The following is a 19,028-nucleotide window of genomic DNA, read 5'->3' as shown; positions in this document are numbered from 1 at the left end:
CATTTATATGGGTCTCATAAAAGCTAGAAACTGGAGTTGGATGTCAGAGAAGTGTAAACTTAGCTCCTTGAAGCTTTGCTTAAATCAAACAGTTGAGTTGAAATAATTGTTCAATATACAATAAATCAATTCTTTGATTTGATTGTTTCAGACAGACATATTTGTTATTGAAGCAGTCAGTTTACTGAATGTTAGCAGTGTTACCATTGGGCATACAAATACAACTCCTGGTAAGAATTAGTTTACTATAACAATTTGAACTAAACAGTTATGCTAATGCACATAGGTTGGCTCAGCAAGGCTCAGATCTGACCATATTTGACTATAGAGTCAATAAATGGTGTAATATTTATACACGTTTACCTTGACTACTGCAAATCTGTGCTGTATACCTGATGATAAGTTGTTGTAAATTCAGAATAGTGCTGATGGAATAGTAATACTTTAAATAAGATACAATTTTACTGCTGCTACTGGCTTCCTATTTGTGCAACAATCAATTACAAACATATGAACACAGAAGTAAATAATGTTTAATGCCAAGTATAGCTTTATAATATTATTGACAGTGGTAGAGTTCTGAACATTTGGCTCTTCAAATTTATTATAAAATGATCAAAAAAATCCATTTTCTAATTATTTACTCAGAAAATCACAAAATGTCCAATGTGATCTAAACCTAAAGACATTGACTAACACAAAGCCTTTCTTACCTTGATTTCGGCCATAGTGTTCAATAAGGATTTTTTGGAAATAAAAAAAAAGAAAAATTATTGAACTTTCATCATGAATAATTATAATTTTCTCACTACTGCCCAAATGATGTGTATTTGTCTGAGAAATGGATTGCTTGTATGTCATGTCAGTTAACATAGTTACCAATGCAATAGCTAGCAAAACTGCAAACATATCTTGATGTTTAGTGTATATTTAGTCAGTTTTTCTTTAAATAAATGTGCATTTGTGAAATGCAGACAAATTAACTTCCTTGCTTCTTAAGGTTTAACAGTATTATCTAAAACTTTGTTTCTAAAACAGGAGCTGGATGGTTTTTAACTAGATTGATTGTAAAACCAGACAATGAAAAAAAAGAATATTTATTCACATGCAACAGGTACATGATTTTTATACCGGTAGTTCAAGTTTTAGACTGACATATTTTTTATGATTTTTATGATTTTTACAAAGCTTATATATCAATTTAGTCTGTATGTCTGTCTGTGTGTCTGTCTATGTGGCCAAAATTTTGTACACATTATTTCTCTGACACCCAATCTTGGATCAAGTTGAAATTTTGCTAAATTATTTCTTTTACCTAACAACACAAGAATAAATTTTAAAAATTTAACCATTAGTTAATAAACTATTGGTAATAAATTACTTTGTTCGGTATCTCAAACAAGGGAAAAGAAATAGTACTTAACTAAAGTGGTGGCTTATTCTGAATTAGTCCCCTTTATATTAGGCTTCCATGTAAGGCTTAGTGAACACAAACATGAAATAGAAACAATAAATAACTACACAATCTTCCATGTTCAAAGACACTTCGCTAGCAGAGTGGTTACCACATTGGTTTGAGAAGCCAGGCCTTAGCCCTCAAGTTCAAATTCAGGTCATTCCCTTTTCTTTAAAAAAAAATACATTTAAAAAGCAATCACACAGATACCCTGTTCTTTCTCCCCCTTTCCAACTGGTCCTGACAAGTGATAGGATCATACTATATTGAGAACGCTAATAGCATGAATTTGCGCTAAACAAAAACAATTGGTAAAAAAAATATTTAGTTAGTTTAGATTTATTACAAATTTAATTACATGACTGATCCAAACTAATTGATACACATTAATATAAGCTTTGTTTTTTTTAAAGTATTTGTTATGATTAAATTAAACAACAATGATTTTGTTTAAAAGTAAATTATTGCTAGAGAACAATGAAAGACAAAGTGTATAAATATTTTGTTATAAGCAACATGATGTCTGAGTAGTAGTGCTTTTAATTGTTGAACACAAGTTTTGAGAATGTTTTCTGAATTTAAAAAGCCCTGACATTTGTAGAGGACAGTAGTGGTAGCTGAACACAATATTTTAAAAAGTCTGCCAAAAACCTGTACTTAGGATCAGTCTGTGTTTCATTAATTCATGTCAAATATCTAAGTGACATCTGTTTAGGAGCCGTAACTGTAAAGTGTTTCATTAATTCATGTCAAATATCTAAGTGACATCAGTTTAGGAGCTGTAACTGTAAAGTGTTTGATGTGCTAGTTTCACAATAACCATATTGACCATTAATCATTGAAATAGAAAAGCGATTGATGAATTTTGTATTAACAGGCTTTATGGTACTGTCTATCAATGTAATAGTACTGTTGTCTTGTCAGGTGGTTTGATGCAAGCCGTGATGATGGAGAGACTATGAGGACACTTAACCTCAATGAAGACGGAAGCACCACTGTTGTGAACACACACAAATCTGTCAGACCCAGAATAACATCTCTACAAACCGTGGAGGGTGTAATGAAACCAACAACAGTTGTTCCTCTTGGTGATAAAGGGAAGCCACCTAGTCCCAAAATCCATAGTCCAGCATCAAAGAAAGGTATTTATCTTAACACTCATTTTGTTTTCGATTTCATCTGAGAACCTTTAAGTACTTATTGCTATTTCTAGAAATACAATACAGGGTGGAGGACACGCACTAACCATGAGTTATATCAATTATATGAAGACCCACCAATAGTGAACGAAATAAAAAAGAACAGACTACGTTGGGCAGGTCACCTTGAAAGAATGTCAGACAACAGAGGGGCGAAAATCGTATACAGTCAAAAACCAAAAGGCAGGCGACTCAAAGGCAGACCCCGAATGCGATGGATAGATGACGTGGAAGCAGATCTGAAGCAGCTTGGGGTTAGGGCGTGGAGACGAAAGGCCCAGGAGAGATCTGAATGTAAGGATGTGTTAAAGCAGGCCAGAGCCCTCCATGGGCTGTAGCGCCACTGGGATGGATGGATGGAGAATACAAGTCATTGAACAATATTTATGAATGGTCTCTTTGATTTATTAAAAGAATGGGAAGAAGGGTTTATCAAAATATGTGAGAACCTGATCAATCATTTGTACTAAACTAAGCAAAAGGGCAAGGAAAGCAGAGGAATAGATTTTTAAAACGGGGAGAGTATGAAAATGATGCACAACTCTTTTTTCTCTCTGCTTTCCTGTTTTAAGCAGACAAAATATGATAACTCATTTTTTGATTGAAACTAATTCTACAAATTCCTGTAGTTAATTTACCTAAAAAAATTTTTTTAATGTATTAAGATCATTTTCCCCTTTTATAATTTGAATGAATGTGTGTGTGTGTATGTGCAACATCGCGTAGTGGCGACATGCATTTAGTGCTTAATGCGCAATTGTAAAACAAATTTTTTCATGGATAATAAAGATTATTATTATAATTATTATTATTTATTCTGCATTGTAAAATTGTTTCTAATAAACCTGATATTCCACTTATTTATCTACTTTTATAATTTCAAAAACAAGAAACATGAAGACAATTTCTTATTTATGAAGCTTACATCTGTTTTGTAAGAGTGACTATTTTACTCTTAAAAACTAATGAATGATAGAATTAAACAAAATGGAACATTTGTACACTGCCCCAATGCCCTCTCCCTATGAAAAAAATCCTGGTTAATCATATGTATAAATCTACTTAGAGTATATAAAATTTTAAATGATTGGCCTATACAGCTAGACTTAGAAGGACTGTGTACGAAATGTTCCTAAATGTCTATGTATTTATTAAACTGTTTAATAAAATACCTGCTGAGGTATGTCTAAAATAAAGATTGTCTAAGCCTAGCAAGCAATTTTAAATTAATTTTTTATTATACTTTTAAAAATTATAACTGTCAAACTAGACCATGTGATGTAATAGTCTTCTGTTTTTATGATTGATGGATAAGGAGGATGTCATGTATGTAGTCAGCACAATGACCAACACCTTTTTCTTTCCTCAACAAATGTCAGGTACCTCTTAGAGTATGGTAGAATCAAGGGTGTTCTGAAAATCACTGCCTTCACAGAGATTTAAAAGTGAGACCCTCTCCCATTTCAGAAACCAAGTGCATTACCAGTCATCCACCATGCCCCATATTTACATAAATTGCTTTTTTTTTTCATAAAAAAAATCAGGAGTTGAAAAATATACTAATTATGTGCCTTGTTCTGCTAATGACCTAAATGCATTATTCCCATTCAGCACATTCCTACAGTGTCACTATAGTCACTGGTGATGGAGAGAGTCATGGGACTGCAGCACAGTTGGTTCTCATATTGTATGGAGACAAAGGTTTCACAGAACCAATGATTGTAGGTAAAGGAGTCAGATTTTTTTCCCTGAAGAATGGTGCTACTCAGAACTTTGAGGTAGGCATTTATGAACTTTTCTTATTATGAATTAAAGTGAAATAACTGGATTATATCAAGAGGATCTCTAGTAACATATCATCTCAATGTTTGATACTGTCTCATAGAAATATATCTGTATATCTATTCAGATAAGCTCTGAAAGAGAGGTTGGGGATCTTTACAAAGTGCGTATTGGGTTTGACTCTCAAGGGAAAGAGAAGCAGTGGTACTCTGACTTTAGTTCCTGTCCTTCATGGTTTGGAAAAATGGTAAATATTTCAATATTAATTTCAAATAAATGTGTAATATTAGTAAAATCCATCATGCCATTTACTGTACTCCTAATTACATAATGACATTTGCTGTACTCCTAATTACAATTTGTTGGTTGTCTAAAGGGCGTTTACAGTACATTTGTTGTTTTTTTTGTGTTTTGAGCAAAAAAAATTTTTGCTTTTAATATAACAAATTGTCTTTTTTTTTTTTTAATTCTCTGATTTTTTTCTTTATCTGTTTTGATTTTAATAATTGAGTTTGGGAATTATTGACTTTTTGTACTAAACGATATATTTTCTAATTACACAGATTAAAATAAAGGATAACAAAACACATGAAGAATATCAAATACATATTGAGAGATGGATCAAGATGGAGACCGACCATGATTATTGGAGGGAATTCCCAATTAAACCAAAGTATTCTAGTCATCTTTTATCAGGTCACTTCTGCTTTTGTTGTTTGTTTTTTTATATTTGTTTTTTTGTTGTTTTTTTTAGATAATTTCTACTATATTAAATAGTCAAATGTTTTATTAAATTATCTTTTTATAAAAGTATTAAAGATAGCACAACATTTTATCTGTTGTTTCAATTTGCGAAGGATTTTTGTTGTGATTCTTGTAGAATTTATTTTGATTATTTGAAATTCCTTGGTCACTTTTTTAAGATTAAATAATTGTTTTCATTTTTGGAACTTTGATTTCCTGTTAATCTGTTGTTAACTATAAGATTAATTGATAGTTAAAAATTATGCACAAGTTTTAATACTTCTTTTTACCATCACATCACAGTGAAGAACTATTTTGTTGATGCTTACACTGGTGAACAGCCAGGGGCAGGAACTTATGCCAATGTCTATGTTCAAATTTTTGGTCAGCATGGTGATACTGGATGGCGCCACTTGCATGGGTCAAAGACAAATATGAATAAGTTTCAAGTTGGCTATGTTAGTAGAAATTTGTTAAATAAATATTTTATTGGCAAATCTGTTTATACTTTTACTAACCTGAAGTGCTCGATAAACATGTTAGTTTTTGCCTTAGTAAATTATTTCAAAAGAAGTGAAAGTTGTTTAGGGCAGGTAACTCTCTCTCTCTCTCTGGTTGCATTACCTCCTTTCATTTTTTTTCTATTTTTCTCCATACAAACAAATTAGGATATTTGGTTAGGAATGAATAAAAGTAAATTACAGAGAGGGGGCATGCTTTATAGATTTTGTGTTTAATTAAAGGGTAATATTTCCTCACTAGCATTTTTGAAAAGTCATAAAGTATAAATAATGTGTTAAAATAAATAAAGATGCAGTCATTAATTTATAGCTTTCTGATTACAAAATGTACCTCGAATTTAATAATGTTAAAATATGAAAAGTACTTTGAATTAAGAGGGTCTCTGTGCATTAAATATCACCAGCGTATCTTCATCTATCCCATAGTCTGTTTGGCCAGGGCACCACACAAGATCTGTTGATTGTTTTTCTTCATTCCTCTCTGTCTTTCACCTTAGAATCTCTTTCAATGACAGGCCTGTCCATTCTTTTGTGTCTTTCTCTGTCTGCCTCATTGTAGTTAGCATGTCATCATGGGTTCCAATGGCTGTATTAATCCTGTTTCTGATCTCTTCTTTTGTGGTCTTTGTATATGATACCTAGGGTCTTTCTAACTTCACAGCAACCTAATGGGAGCAATACCAATCAGTAACTATAAACTTTTATCCCTTGCATTGTAACACTTTCTATTACATAGACGGGTCACCCAATGCACATATTTGTATCAATCTCCATTAATAGTGGTACATCCAGTTCATAAACACAGGGGATCTAATACACAGATTTGTGTGTTCCAACACTTCCTTATCCAGGGGCCATCTTAAGACATGCAACATAAATCTGTTTATTTCTTTATATAGATTGATACATTTTCCTTCACACAAAGATCAATGATAGTGGGCTTTCAATGTACTTATTTGTATTCTTCTGTCTATATGAACACTAGCATAAGTGATGCTGATCTTTGTTAATTTTTGTTTAGCATGATGTGTTTTACATTGAGGCTGTTGACCTTGGAAAACTATCCCAGATCAAGGTGAAGCATGATGGCCTTTTGCCTGGTGATGGGTGGTTCTTAAAATGTTTCAAAGTTAAAGATACTGAGAATTCCAAGCAGATTTATTTTTTCTCTTGTGAAAGGTAATGACTTACTTATATATAGACATTTTCCTTCTTTATGTTTATTTTCTATACCTGTATGTCTAAACTGCTTTAAGCAAACACATGACCTGAATTAAGAAAAGTTGACACAAAAATTGATCAATATGCAGTGTTGTGTTATATTAGTTTTGTGTTTTGAAGGCCAAAGATCCATAAGAATTTTTTTGTTTCTATAATGAAACTCTTCTGTCATTGAGTTTTATTCAATAATTTTCACACAAAATATGTTTTAAGAATCTTGCACCAATTTTATTTACTATCTGAATTTGTTTTTCCTTTTTGATTATTTAGATGGTTGGATGTGGGAAAAGAAGATCATGCCATTGAGCGTATCTTTCCACTAACAGCCATTTTAACAGATGAGGATGAGGGCAGTAAAGATGAGACTATCAATAATGAAGAGGAAAATAAAGATATAGAAGAGAATGAAAATATGAAAGAAATTGATTTGCCTGAACACACACCTGAAACTACAGTACAAAAAAAAGATAAATCAAAAGGTAATTATTCATCATAGAGTGTTATGGGTAATTTTGTTAACATGTTTATCTTTTTAATTATTATTGGTTTGCCTTTTCTTTTTCTTAAACTCATTATTGAAACTTTCTGATCTCTTTATATCAACATTTGTTACCTAATATTAAGAAATATAATTGAAGTAATGTTTAATTATAGATAACATCCAATGTTCAGTATATGTAGAGTATTCAAGTATTCAAATGATTTGTTTAAACAATAAAAGATTCGAGCTCATGTTTTTTTGTTTACTTCTAGTAGGAGACTGGAGAGTTTACACTAGGACTAGTGATGAGCCAGGTAGTGGAACAGATGCCAATATCAGCTTGACCATCTTTGGTACCAAAGGAGATTCTGGTCCTCTTGCACTGGGTAAAAAAGGAGAAGGGTCTTTTCATCCTGGGCACACAGATGAAACAAAAGTATGTTGTATAGGCATGTTGTATAGGCATGTTGAATAGGCATGTTGTATGCTTGTATATCTATGCTCAACCACATATGTGGCATTTTACATCTCACAAGATTATCTTTTCCCTTTGCAAATACATCATGGAGAGACAAAGCCCATAATTTATCCAACAAACCTAAAAGGCAAAAATTATTCTCTATTAATGATAATTAATTATGCAATATAACTTATTTAACAAAAGTTTAGATATCGCAGTTCTCTTAAGTTACAGATTATAAATATAAAATTAGTTCAGTGATGTGGTCTAATGGTGTTGTTCAGTTACAAAACACATGATTATCTCCCCATGTATGTGGTTGGCTGTGTACAGAACTAATTAGAAAAAAGTCAATGACTAATTCTTAAAAGTACAAAAAACCTGCCAATGTCAAACAAAAGAAAAACACAAATGATGTAATGGAGTAAATTGAACAAAGTAAAATAAACTCAAACCACATCTTTAGCACACAAAAAGATACAAGTAATTAATGATTTCTTGATGACCTAACGTTAATAACTTTTTAATTATAAAATTAGTTTCAATCTGCATACAAAAAGGAAAACAAAATGACATGGAATGAATTTAGAGGCATCCACCTGTAGCCCTTCCCCTGTCAGTAAAAGCAGTTTTAATCAAGACCAATCATCATAGAAGGCCTGAATACTGGCCTGCTTCATCGTAACTTGTGACCAGTGGAGACCAAAAGCTAGCTCACTGCCACATCACAGGTCTGTACAATGTGAGCTATTGGTCTCCACTGTCCACAAGTTGTGATGTTAAAGGTCATTGTTAAGGCCTACTATAACTAATGGTCTCATTTCAGTGGACTTAAATCTAAGCCATATAAGCAAGCCAGGGACTATTTGAAATGGTTGCCATTTAGGAGTATTTTATAGATAATGGAATCTTTGCCCTATTGATACTTGGCTTTATGGACCTTGAAAGCTGCTCACCCTAACTTCAACCTTATTACTAATAAGGTTTAGTGATTATTAATTAAAGTATTCCTTTCAGACCTTGTGATGTATAGGGCAGATGATGTAAAGATCATCTGTTTCTATGACCAAAGGTTAACAATGGTGTCATTTGGCCAGCACAATGGTCAACCACTTTTCTCCAACTAGTTTTAGGCGTGTCCTAAAAATCCTGAAGTCAAAATTTCAGACTTGACCTAATTTGACCTTGAGATCTGAATGAAGCATGTCCACACTTTGATGTGGTGAGATTTTAATTTGCCTTACTTTCATAAAAGTAAAAAAAAATAATTTATTAGCCTATTTACCTGTAGCCAGGCTATGGACATTTAACTTAGTTTAGCACTAGAAAGCTAAAGATAGTATATGAGGGAAAAAAACAGTTATTTGTCTATCTTCTGATAGAAATGTAGAACTTCACTTAAATTGTTGCTCAAATTTTATCACAGCAAATGACAGCATCAAAAGACCAGAAGTGAATATGATACAACTAATTTATTGATCCAAGATAGCAAAAGATGCAAAAGTTAAATCCATAAAGTAAAGTTAAACGAAAAAAACTATTTTCATTCCTTTAACTCAATTGTACATCTATACTTTTTTTAGGTTTGGATTGATCCAAATAAAATTGGAGAGATCAGAAAAATTCGACTTCAACATGATGACATTGCCACAGATTGGAAAGTTGATAATGTAATTATCTAGATATGATTTGACCAACAATATCCTTACCATAATCTTCATTTGATTTATATAGCTTTTATTAGTATGGTAGTTGTTTTATCTTGTATTTTATGCTCTGAGTAGTCTACATGACGGTCTAACTTTGAAATCCTGTCTGCTTTACAGACTATTTGGGCAATAAGTTTAATAATATGAAAAGTAGCCTATACCTTTTAAAAGAGAAATATTTTCTTAATAAATAGGCTAATGCATTAAAGATGAAATTATTATTAGGCTAAAAGGCAATAATAATTAACCTTAATAATTTCTAAATCTGTAACCTTTAATACAACATATTTTATTTATAATACAATTTTTTAGACCTCTATGGGTAACACATATAACAGGGTAGATCTTTAGGGTAACAAATATAACTATTTCAAATCAATATATGTATGTATTTTTATAGCTTGTCATGGAAAATCCTAGCACTGGTGAGAAGCACAGCTTTGAGGTGAACAGATGGCTGTCCCATAAAGAAATTGATGGAGACATTGTATTTGAAGGTGCAGTCAAACAGCACAACCAACCAGTTGCTTCTAGTAAGTAGATTAACAAGGATAGTTTTTATTGATTTTACTTGGTTTTGAATTTTGAAATAAAGTTTTAGTCTCTCTAAATGTACAGTGTAATTCAAAATGTTTTAGTTGTAATTTCTACATTAAAGTTGCTGCCTGATAATCATTTTTGCTATAATTATTTTTTGCTTTCATTTTTTTAAATTGGTTTAGTAGTTTTTTTTTAATTCACAATTTTTCTAGCAAATGAAAATTATTTGTTTCAGCTTGTAAATACATTGTTAAGACCATTACTGAAAGTGAAGAAAATGCAGGAACTGAGGCTAATGTGTATATAAATCTTATAGGAAATCTAGGGGATTCTGGAAAAAGATTTCTAGTGAACAGCAGTAATGGAGGTGAAAAGTTTTCAGCAGGAAAAGTAAGCATAGAAATATCATAGTATACATTAAACTTTTACTTAATTGTGCTTTATTAAATTCATTGAGTTCAAGTTTGATCAGATGTTACTAGGGCATAAATTTGAGACTTTAAACTTTAAGTTAATAATGCTTCCAGCAAATATGATATTTTAAACTTTAAAAAATAATGATTCAAGCAAATATGATATTTTAAACTTTCATTTAATAATGCTTAAAGCTAATCTAATTTTTAAAACTTTAATTGACATACAACTACAAAAGTAGTATCTGAATCATTGTATTTTTCTCCCCAGACAAACTATTTCACTATTGAAGCAGTGGATCTTGGTGATCTAGAAAAAATAGTCATTGGTCATGATGGAACAACACCTGAAGATGCTTGGAAACTTCTGTGCGTTATGGTTCGAAAAGCTGACTCTGCCAACAGAGATACTTCTGTGTTTCCTTGTGGAAAGTAAGCTTATTAAATGCTGAAAAACAACAAATTTTCTTTGATTTTTTTGTTGTAATCAAATTTATTTAAATATTAATTTCCTTTAAAAAAAAAGTCGTCTTATGCTTTCTTTTCTCTTTGACAAAAGATGGCTGACAAGTGAGGACGGTGAAATTACAATATTCAAGGGTAAAATACAGGAAGACGATGATGATGACTATGATGAGGATGAAGATTATTATGAGGATTATAATGGCCATGCTGATGAGCAAATTGATAACCAATAACCTTCTTGCTTTTGTTGATGTCTGTAATGGTCAACCATGTCAGTTAACCTGTTACCAAATTTATAAACTTTTGGTGTTTTGTTTTTTGTTTTGATTTAGCACTCAATCTTTACATCTTTTTATTTCCTTAAATTTTTTAATTGAACAAAATTATTTGTATTTTCCAACATTTTGCATCTACATTCTTTTAATTTTTTCCTATTGTTTTTTTTCTTTAAGTTCATTGCATTTTATTGGTAACAATAATCTGCATATCTTATAGCTATTTTTTTTTTAAAAAAAGCTTATATCAAGTCTGTATGTCTGGCAAAAAGTTAAATCACATTTTTTTTTACTACACCCATTCTTGGATCAAGATGAAACTTTGCACAATTATTCATTGGCAAAGATAATACATGAAACAATTAAAAAAAAAAAAATTAGTTTATTACTGGTAATTAATTATTTTGTTTGATACCAACAAGGTAAATTAATCCTTCAATATCCACAGATATTTCTAAATATACAGGGTTTTGTCCCATTCTCAAAAGGACCAATTTCATACAGGAATCTCTAAACCTAAAAAAGAAACACCAACTTGAAAAAATTTCTCTGGAATCCTCGAAACACTATAATGAATCTCCACCCTGGGACGAAAGCCCTCTTCCTACTATAAGGGACCATATTGAAAAAATAAAAAGAAAATCTGATTACAGACCAACAGAGCTCAAGGAAATAGTGAACTGTTTTCTACATACCAATTACCCTAGCAATCAGTGGATCAGAAATTACACAGATGGCTCATCCCATAAAGCCACCACAAATGGAGGAGCTGGAATACTTATCGAATGGCCAGATGGAGGAAAACTAGAAAAATCCTTTGCAACTGGAGAGCTCTCTGACAGTCACAGAGCAGAAAGGGAAGCACTAGCACTAGCTGCTACCATGCTAGCAAATCATCCAAGTTCCCCTCACAGTCAGATTGTCTTTCTAACAGACGCAAAAACAACCCTCCAAAGCCTGCAAAACTCTGATTCCCCTTGTATTAAAAACCTCAGAACAGCACTCACAAAGCTCAACCACAACAGCAAAAAAAACCGTCATTCAATGGATACCAGCTCACATACAACTAGCAGGAAATGAGAAGGCTGACACACTCGCCAAGAGTGGGAGAACAAACTCACAAGTAAACTCTGCTCTCTATCCAGAAGAAATGAAGAAATTAATTGTAGATAAAATAAATGAGAAATGGACGAGCTCCCATCCAAATCACAAGAAAGATGATGCTTACTATAAGCTATCCCGACAAGACCAACGTCTAATCTTTCGACTCAGGACCGGACACAACAGAATGCGACAACACATGTTCCGGAAGCTCAAAATTGGAACCAGTGAAATCTGCCCATGTGGAGTATCACCAGAAAATGCCGACCACGTCCTCCAAAACTGCTCTCTCTACCAAGAGGCCCGTATAAGACATTGGCCCCAAATCACCCCAATAGAAAGAAAACTATATGGAGAGCTCCCTGATTTGGAAACCACTGCGCAGTTCATCTCATGTATTGGTCTAGTCATATGAACACTCCAACATAACAATGAGAACGATGAAGAAGAAGAAGAAGAAGTCCCATTAAATAATGGTACACATTATTTTTCCCACACCCATTCTCCGATCAAGTTGAAACTTTAAACAATTATTTATTGTACCTAACAAAACATGAATCAATTTAAAAATAAATCAATTAGTCAATAAATTATTGGTAATTAATTATTTTGTTTGGCATCAAAAAGGAAAATAACTTCTACATTATTGAAAAATGTAGTTGTAATTGTGTAGTTCTTTCCCTTAAATAAGCAATGTATTTTTATATTTTGCTTGTTTGTGTTCTTTTTTTTTGCTACCACTCACCTAGAAATGTAACTAAAAGTGAATGAATTCATATAACTAAATTGTTGGTGATTACTTTATAAAGGTTAAAAAAAAATAATAATAAAAGGCATGCTAAGGGACATATGAAAATCTGGCTATATAAAACTGACACCAGAAAATGAATCTTCAATAAGTAGATGGAAAGAAAGAGTGACCAAAGAAAAGTAAAGGAGAAAGTTAGCCTTATAATTCAACAGACTGTGATGGCTTTAGATAGAATAAAATGGCACTGAATTGTAGTTTTTTCATGTTTAAATTGAACTAGTCGTTAATTATATTCAATAAGTCTTTTTTTTAGCATTTTGTTTTTGTTATATATACATATATATATGGTAGCACGACCATGTCCAGACTTAGGATTGGCCACACCTACATCACGCACTCTTTTGTACTGAAGAAAGAGGAGCCCCCACTTTGTGAGTACTGTGACTCTCGCCTCACCGTGGAACATATCCTCGTTGATTGCCCCAGATACCAGGATGTCAGAGCGAAATATTTTAGAGTCACTAATTTAAATACACTATTTGATAATGTCGACCCTGGGAAGGTACTGGGCTTTATCCGGGAAGTGGGGCTATCTACGAAGATCTGACTTATGAATTTGTGAACATGCACTATTTACATTAGATTTTTACCAAATATTTAAATTTTTACTACCTTGACTATTTTAACTGTGAATAGACCTTGATTTTAATGATATGACTGTATAGAATCTGGCCCTGTTGTTTAGAGAGAGAGAGTAGTCCTTAAGGGACTGCAGGCACGACATGGCCTAAATTGTGCCGATGTGCCTCAAATCAAACAAACAATATAATTTTTTTTTTTTGCTATTAAAGATATAGTTTTTTTAAATATATTTGTTCATCTTTAAAACTATTTTTACTTTTTTTACTATTGGGTAATAAAGGGAATTAAACCTAGATCTATGTTTTTCGTCATTACTTAAGATATTTATGAAACTTTTTTTTATTGATTGGCATTTAGCCTTAGTAATAAATTGTATAATGAACTGGCACCTAAATTTATTTCAATTATAAACAGAAAAAAAAGATAGGCCTACATATATTTTTTTAAATTTTATTTACATTTACATATTTACATAATTTTTTGCATCTATTTACATAGATATTCATTTTTTAAAATTATCTGTATTTGATATTTTGTTGTATTTTTTTTTCAATGTATATTCCTGTTTCATGTAACTGCTACCAAAGAATATAACTGTGATATCCACGTTTTGTTATTATTACTGGCCTTATTAATATATTATTAAACATGCCAGACTCAATATTGAAATAAAATTATTTTTTGTTTGATTTATCTACAATATTTATATTTATCAATTTGTAATGCTTTTTTATGCATCAATACTTATCCATCTATTAGCAAAACATTTTTACCACTATTGTCTCAGAATCTCAACCTATTTTTATTGATATTTATTCAATACATCACAGAAATATAACTTAAAAACATTTTTTCTTCTGTTTTTTTTTTTGGTTTGTTTTGCTAAGGCAACAATTTTATTATAACTTTTACATATATGTCAGATATAAAACATACAAAACAAAATCTTTTATGAAAAGAGAGAAGCGACTTCCTATAGGCCTACAGTAAGGAAAGAGAAGAGCTAGGGATAAAAAGGAGACTTCTCTGCCGCCAGTTGGCAGGTCAGTAAAGAGGCGGAAATATAAAGTTAAGATGACTATGCAAAGTACAACTTACGAAGCGAATACTATGTTGTTGTTTTTTTGGAAAGTCCTTGCAGGATAGCATAAGATGTTTTAAGATCTAGATCTAGATCTACACTAGTTATAGGCATAGCAACAGACGGTCGAAGCGGAAACAGAGCAGCAGTGGCAATAACGTTCAATATTATTTCCTGTCAGTGGCAACCCCAACATGAGACAGAAGGAACTTGAGAGATGACAAGATCTGCGTTTATTACTTTATAGCCTGTATCGTTATCATCTTCATTGTAAATAAACATCAGAGAAGCCTACTTGACTTCAATTTGTAGCGTCCTTTGTTCAAAGGCGAGCATACTGAACCGGTGGACAGAGCACTATAATATACATAAAAGAGTTGTCTCTGATGAAAGCGAAGCTTGATAACTTCCCAACGCTTGATATAAGTTAAGAAGGCTATCTGAAAACTCAAAAGACAGAAATCGCCTGGCCCTGATGGTTTCCAGCAGAACTCCTTAAATTGGTGTGCTACTATCATGGAAATTGACCTCCTCCTACCCCTGCGCAAACAAAAAAGCGATACGATGATGATAGGGCCTACTGTGGCATTCATTACTTTATTGTCATTAGTGAGAAAAATCCTTGCCAGAATACTCTTTTAATAATAATTATAATCTTTATTGTCTGTAAGTAAATTTGTCTTACAATTTGTGCATTACACCAAACAAAACATTGTAACTAAAAAAAAAATGTACATTCACACAAGACTCACTCATAATTTACAAGTGAAAAGTTTATATCAGATTGTTTCTATTTAATGATTTGATTGCCAGGGGAACAAAAGAGTGTTTGTGTCTGTTTGTCTTTGCTATCGGTGTCTTGTATCTCTTTTGTGATGGTAAAATCACAAAATCATGACCCAAAGGTGATTTTTTATTTCTAGAATCTTTTTAGCTTTTTTATGGATGTTTGTCTCAAACAGCTGCCCAAATTGGGTTTTACTAACTACTCTAATTCCTTAGCAAGTGATAAGCTTTCTGGAAGTCACTGCTGTTGCTTAGAGCTGGTAGAGGTACAGGGCCTATCCAGGGCCGGATTTAAGGCAGGGCTGGTGGGGCTACATATCCCCGGCACCTCCACAAAAGAGATTATTTAAAAGTCACCCATGGTCTTACCTTACTCTCCACAAACTCAAAAACATATACAAAATATTTTTTTAAAATGCATATTAAATAATTGTAACTTTTTTTTACAGAAGTAAGTTTAAAACTACTCTATTTCTAAAAATATTGCTTGCCCATAAATATTAATAATAAGGCTTGTCTCCGAGTCCGAAGATAATGTGGAATGCAGTATTAGATGTCAGTATGTTTACTGATTGTTAAAAAGTGGATTTTCTTTTTTAAGCTTTCAAAAAAGTGAACACACAAATTCTGCCCCGGGCCTCCCCATACTTCAATCCGGACCTAGATATATCAGATATGATTTTCGTTCATCGTAATACTCAAAATCAAATATGTTTATATTGTTTTTATTATATATAGATATTTCCAAAGTATAAATTCTATATCAGGGTTAAATAAGTAAATAGTATCGAAATTTATGTTTGGGATCAAATGGGTGCAATAATTATGATTCTTGTTACCTGTTTTATTTCTTCCATTATCATGTTAATTTCATCAAGATAAATTGGACAATATAACGCTCATAGTGCACCATAATAGTAGCAGGGACACACACGAATGTACGCAATTGCACACAGAAATACAAACACGCGCTCATAGATTTTGAAGGTATTGTTTGTAGCTTTAATTTACATCAATTACATTTTATCACGCTTGTCCTAACACCACCACTTTTTAATATCATCTCATTGTAATGTAGGACTAATGTCTTATCTTCTTATATAATACAGACGTTACTAAAAAAAAAAGAAGATGATTAGGCCTACGTCCTACACGTCATGCATGTAGGCTATATGCCGTCAGGCCCTAAAATGAATCTTTTTGTTGGCTAATTAGAGTTTATTCAGTTTCAATGAATATGTAGGCCTATATGCCACCTTAAATATTTATATAGTTTCCGATATAAACTGGTTGATATACAAATTTATTATACATGTTGCCTAGGCTGCCTTAAAAGTGTTATAGCCTTATATAGCCTAATCGTACCAGGTGTCAGTAAACAAAGCTAGGCTAAAATGTTACAACTCTATGTAGTAGCTGTATTATAATAACCCTTAATATGAAGAAGCCTACACAGTAAACGAAACTAATATCATATAACAGGCATATCTTTAATATTTTGAAAGTGCTCATTGTAAAATTCACAAGCTTAGATTAATTCTTTGACATGTTGTAATCTCTGGATCATAGTAGTCCACTTTTTTTTCTTGTGAAGTAATCAGACATTTACACATGCACACGTAATAAGCCACACACAGTTTATTTCTTATCAACTGTTATGCATAAACAACTAAATCGGTGAACTAATGAAATGACTAGGAAATAGTCCACATTTTCTATGTAGGACAAAGTTTGTTTATTGCCCTCTGTAGATCTAGTATAAAAAATGCTGAAACAAGCTTTTTATAACTTCTAAATGTAGTCTACTTAGGCCTAGTAGTACATGGATTTATATAAAAGTATTTGAAACAATTTGGTTGAAAAAAAAAGTAAAACCTATATTTAAAAGCGCCAATGGAAACCATTTTAAAGAGTCATTGTATCCCATATATGTATCACACTCACACATAGAAGCAAATTATACGTTGTTGTTTTTGACAGCCCCTTTGATGAACACGTGTTCGTATAGTCAAGGTTATTCCAAAGAAACATGATACATACATCTCCATAGACTCACCGAGACGGAGCTCTCTGTATAAAGGGCCTACAATTCTTAGAAAGTGTTGAGCATGGAGTTCCATATCTCATAAAATTAAATGTAAGCCTAGTTTTTTAAGTTTACTTTTCATTATTTGTTTATGTCCTCCTTTTAAGGATTTGTTCTTTTTTTTTTTTTTTTTTTTTGTCCTCCTGTTTCTATAGTAGCGTGTATGCTTATTTTAAGTTTCAAGTAAACCTGCATACATGATATGGTTCTAACTATAGGCCTATGTCTACTAATATTATATTGAGACTTGGAGGGTATATAATCTCAAAAAAACATCCTGCCTATTGCTTCCACTTACTAAAATCAGGCACTGGGTGCCTGGTCGTCGTGCGGTATGAGCGCTGGACTGTTCGGACTTGTCGATGGTCCCGGGTTCATACCCTGCCCGCTGCCATCCCACGTCGTCGTTGGAAGTAAATTTTCTTCAACTCTGAATGAACATTTGAAACATGTAGAATGTAGAACATTTTACAAACTGATCTTAGGGAATGAATATCGAATGGGTGAAACAAAACCGAAGAAATTTTTGAACTGATTGATGTCATTAGGATTTTCTTTCTTTTTTTTTTTTTTAAATCTGCAATTCTCCTCCCATGTCAATTCCGTGCAGATCTTGCAAGTCTTTTGTGTGTTACATTTTCTATTCAAATCTATGAAGCACTTCGATAAATCATCGTCATTAATTTTAAGTTATATGTCCTCAAACTCGACAAGTTCTACAGAATTCCAAAGCCGGTAGAATATTCTTCCAGCTGTTCAAATTATATACGCTGACTAACCGGTACAACAAATAAGTTCATGGACCCATTCCGCGTCTGCAAGAAATCGCCTTTATCTTTCTGTTTGTTAGGTGTTTTTGTTCTCGTATTTACCAAATCTGTCTCTGCAACTTAGAGCGGTCTATCATTCTTTATAAAATAAATAAACAAACAGAAGCTAAGAAGTATGGCACACGCTATTCACAATAGTCTCACGATGTATAGGCCTATGCGTGTTCTAATTGCGAAGCTTAACTCTCGAGACCTGCATACTTACTACAAGGGTGCGATATGACCTATATATTGAGAGCGATAAAACGCTTGCCGAAGACCACCACACAAAATCAAGAAACATTTTGTCAATCTAGCTTAGTTGAAATCAATTAAGTCATCTAGAGACACCAACTTATAGTATTTCTCTTGTAATGTGATTATTAGATAAATATGGTATTCTGAAACTGAAATAACACTCTTTAATAAAAGCTGTCGCAAATTTTGATAATTGGTATAAAGTATAAATGACATAGAGGCTTCTGAAAAAGGCCTACAGATTTAGG

General features: G+C 32.4%; 1 protein-coding gene across 5 annotated transcripts in view; it reads left to right on the top strand.

Moving 5' to 3' along the window:
* LOC106064372 (lipoxygenase homology domain-containing protein 1-like) overlaps positions 1-11,746 on the top strand; it is a 50,810-nt gene extending 39,064 nt beyond the window's left edge. For 4 of the 5 annotated variants that reach the window (XM_056029829.1, XM_056029828.1, XM_056029831.1 and 1 more), the window contains 15 exons: positions 152-230; positions 1,039-1,114; positions 2,381-2,598; positions 4,267-4,433; positions 4,565-4,684; positions 5,001-5,133; positions 5,485-5,639; positions 6,724-6,881; positions 7,194-7,402; positions 7,677-7,840; positions 9,448-9,534; positions 9,974-10,106; positions 10,349-10,503; positions 10,798-10,958; positions 11,086-11,746. In XM_056029829.1, the coding sequence (XP_055885804.1) occupies positions 152-230; positions 1,039-1,114; positions 2,381-2,598; positions 4,267-4,433; positions 4,565-4,684; positions 5,001-5,133; positions 5,485-5,639; positions 6,724-6,881; positions 7,194-7,402; positions 7,677-7,840; positions 9,448-9,534; positions 9,974-10,106; positions 10,349-10,503; positions 10,798-10,958; positions 11,086-11,224 (2,154 nt within the window). In that variant the 3' untranslated portion in view covers positions 11,225-11,746. The remainder of the gene's footprint in view (positions 1-151; positions 231-1,038; positions 1,115-2,380; positions 2,599-4,266; positions 4,434-4,564; positions 4,685-5,000; positions 5,134-5,484; positions 5,640-6,723; positions 6,882-7,193; positions 7,403-7,676; positions 7,841-9,447; positions 9,535-9,973; positions 10,107-10,348; positions 10,504-10,797; positions 10,959-11,085) is intronic. The other variant, XM_056029832.1, reaches the window with a different exon arrangement.
* Positions 11,747-19,028: the final 7,282 nt, after the last annotated feature.

This window comes from Biomphalaria glabrata, chromosome 5, assembly GCF_947242115.1.
Source record: "Biomphalaria glabrata chromosome 5, xgBioGlab47.1, whole genome shotgun sequence".
In the NCBI taxonomy this organism is placed as follows: Eukaryota; Metazoa; Mollusca; class Gastropoda; family Planorbidae; genus Biomphalaria; species Biomphalaria glabrata.
The sequence above is the reverse complement of the archived record's forward strand: the minus strand, read 5'-3'. Positions and strand labels throughout refer to the sequence as shown.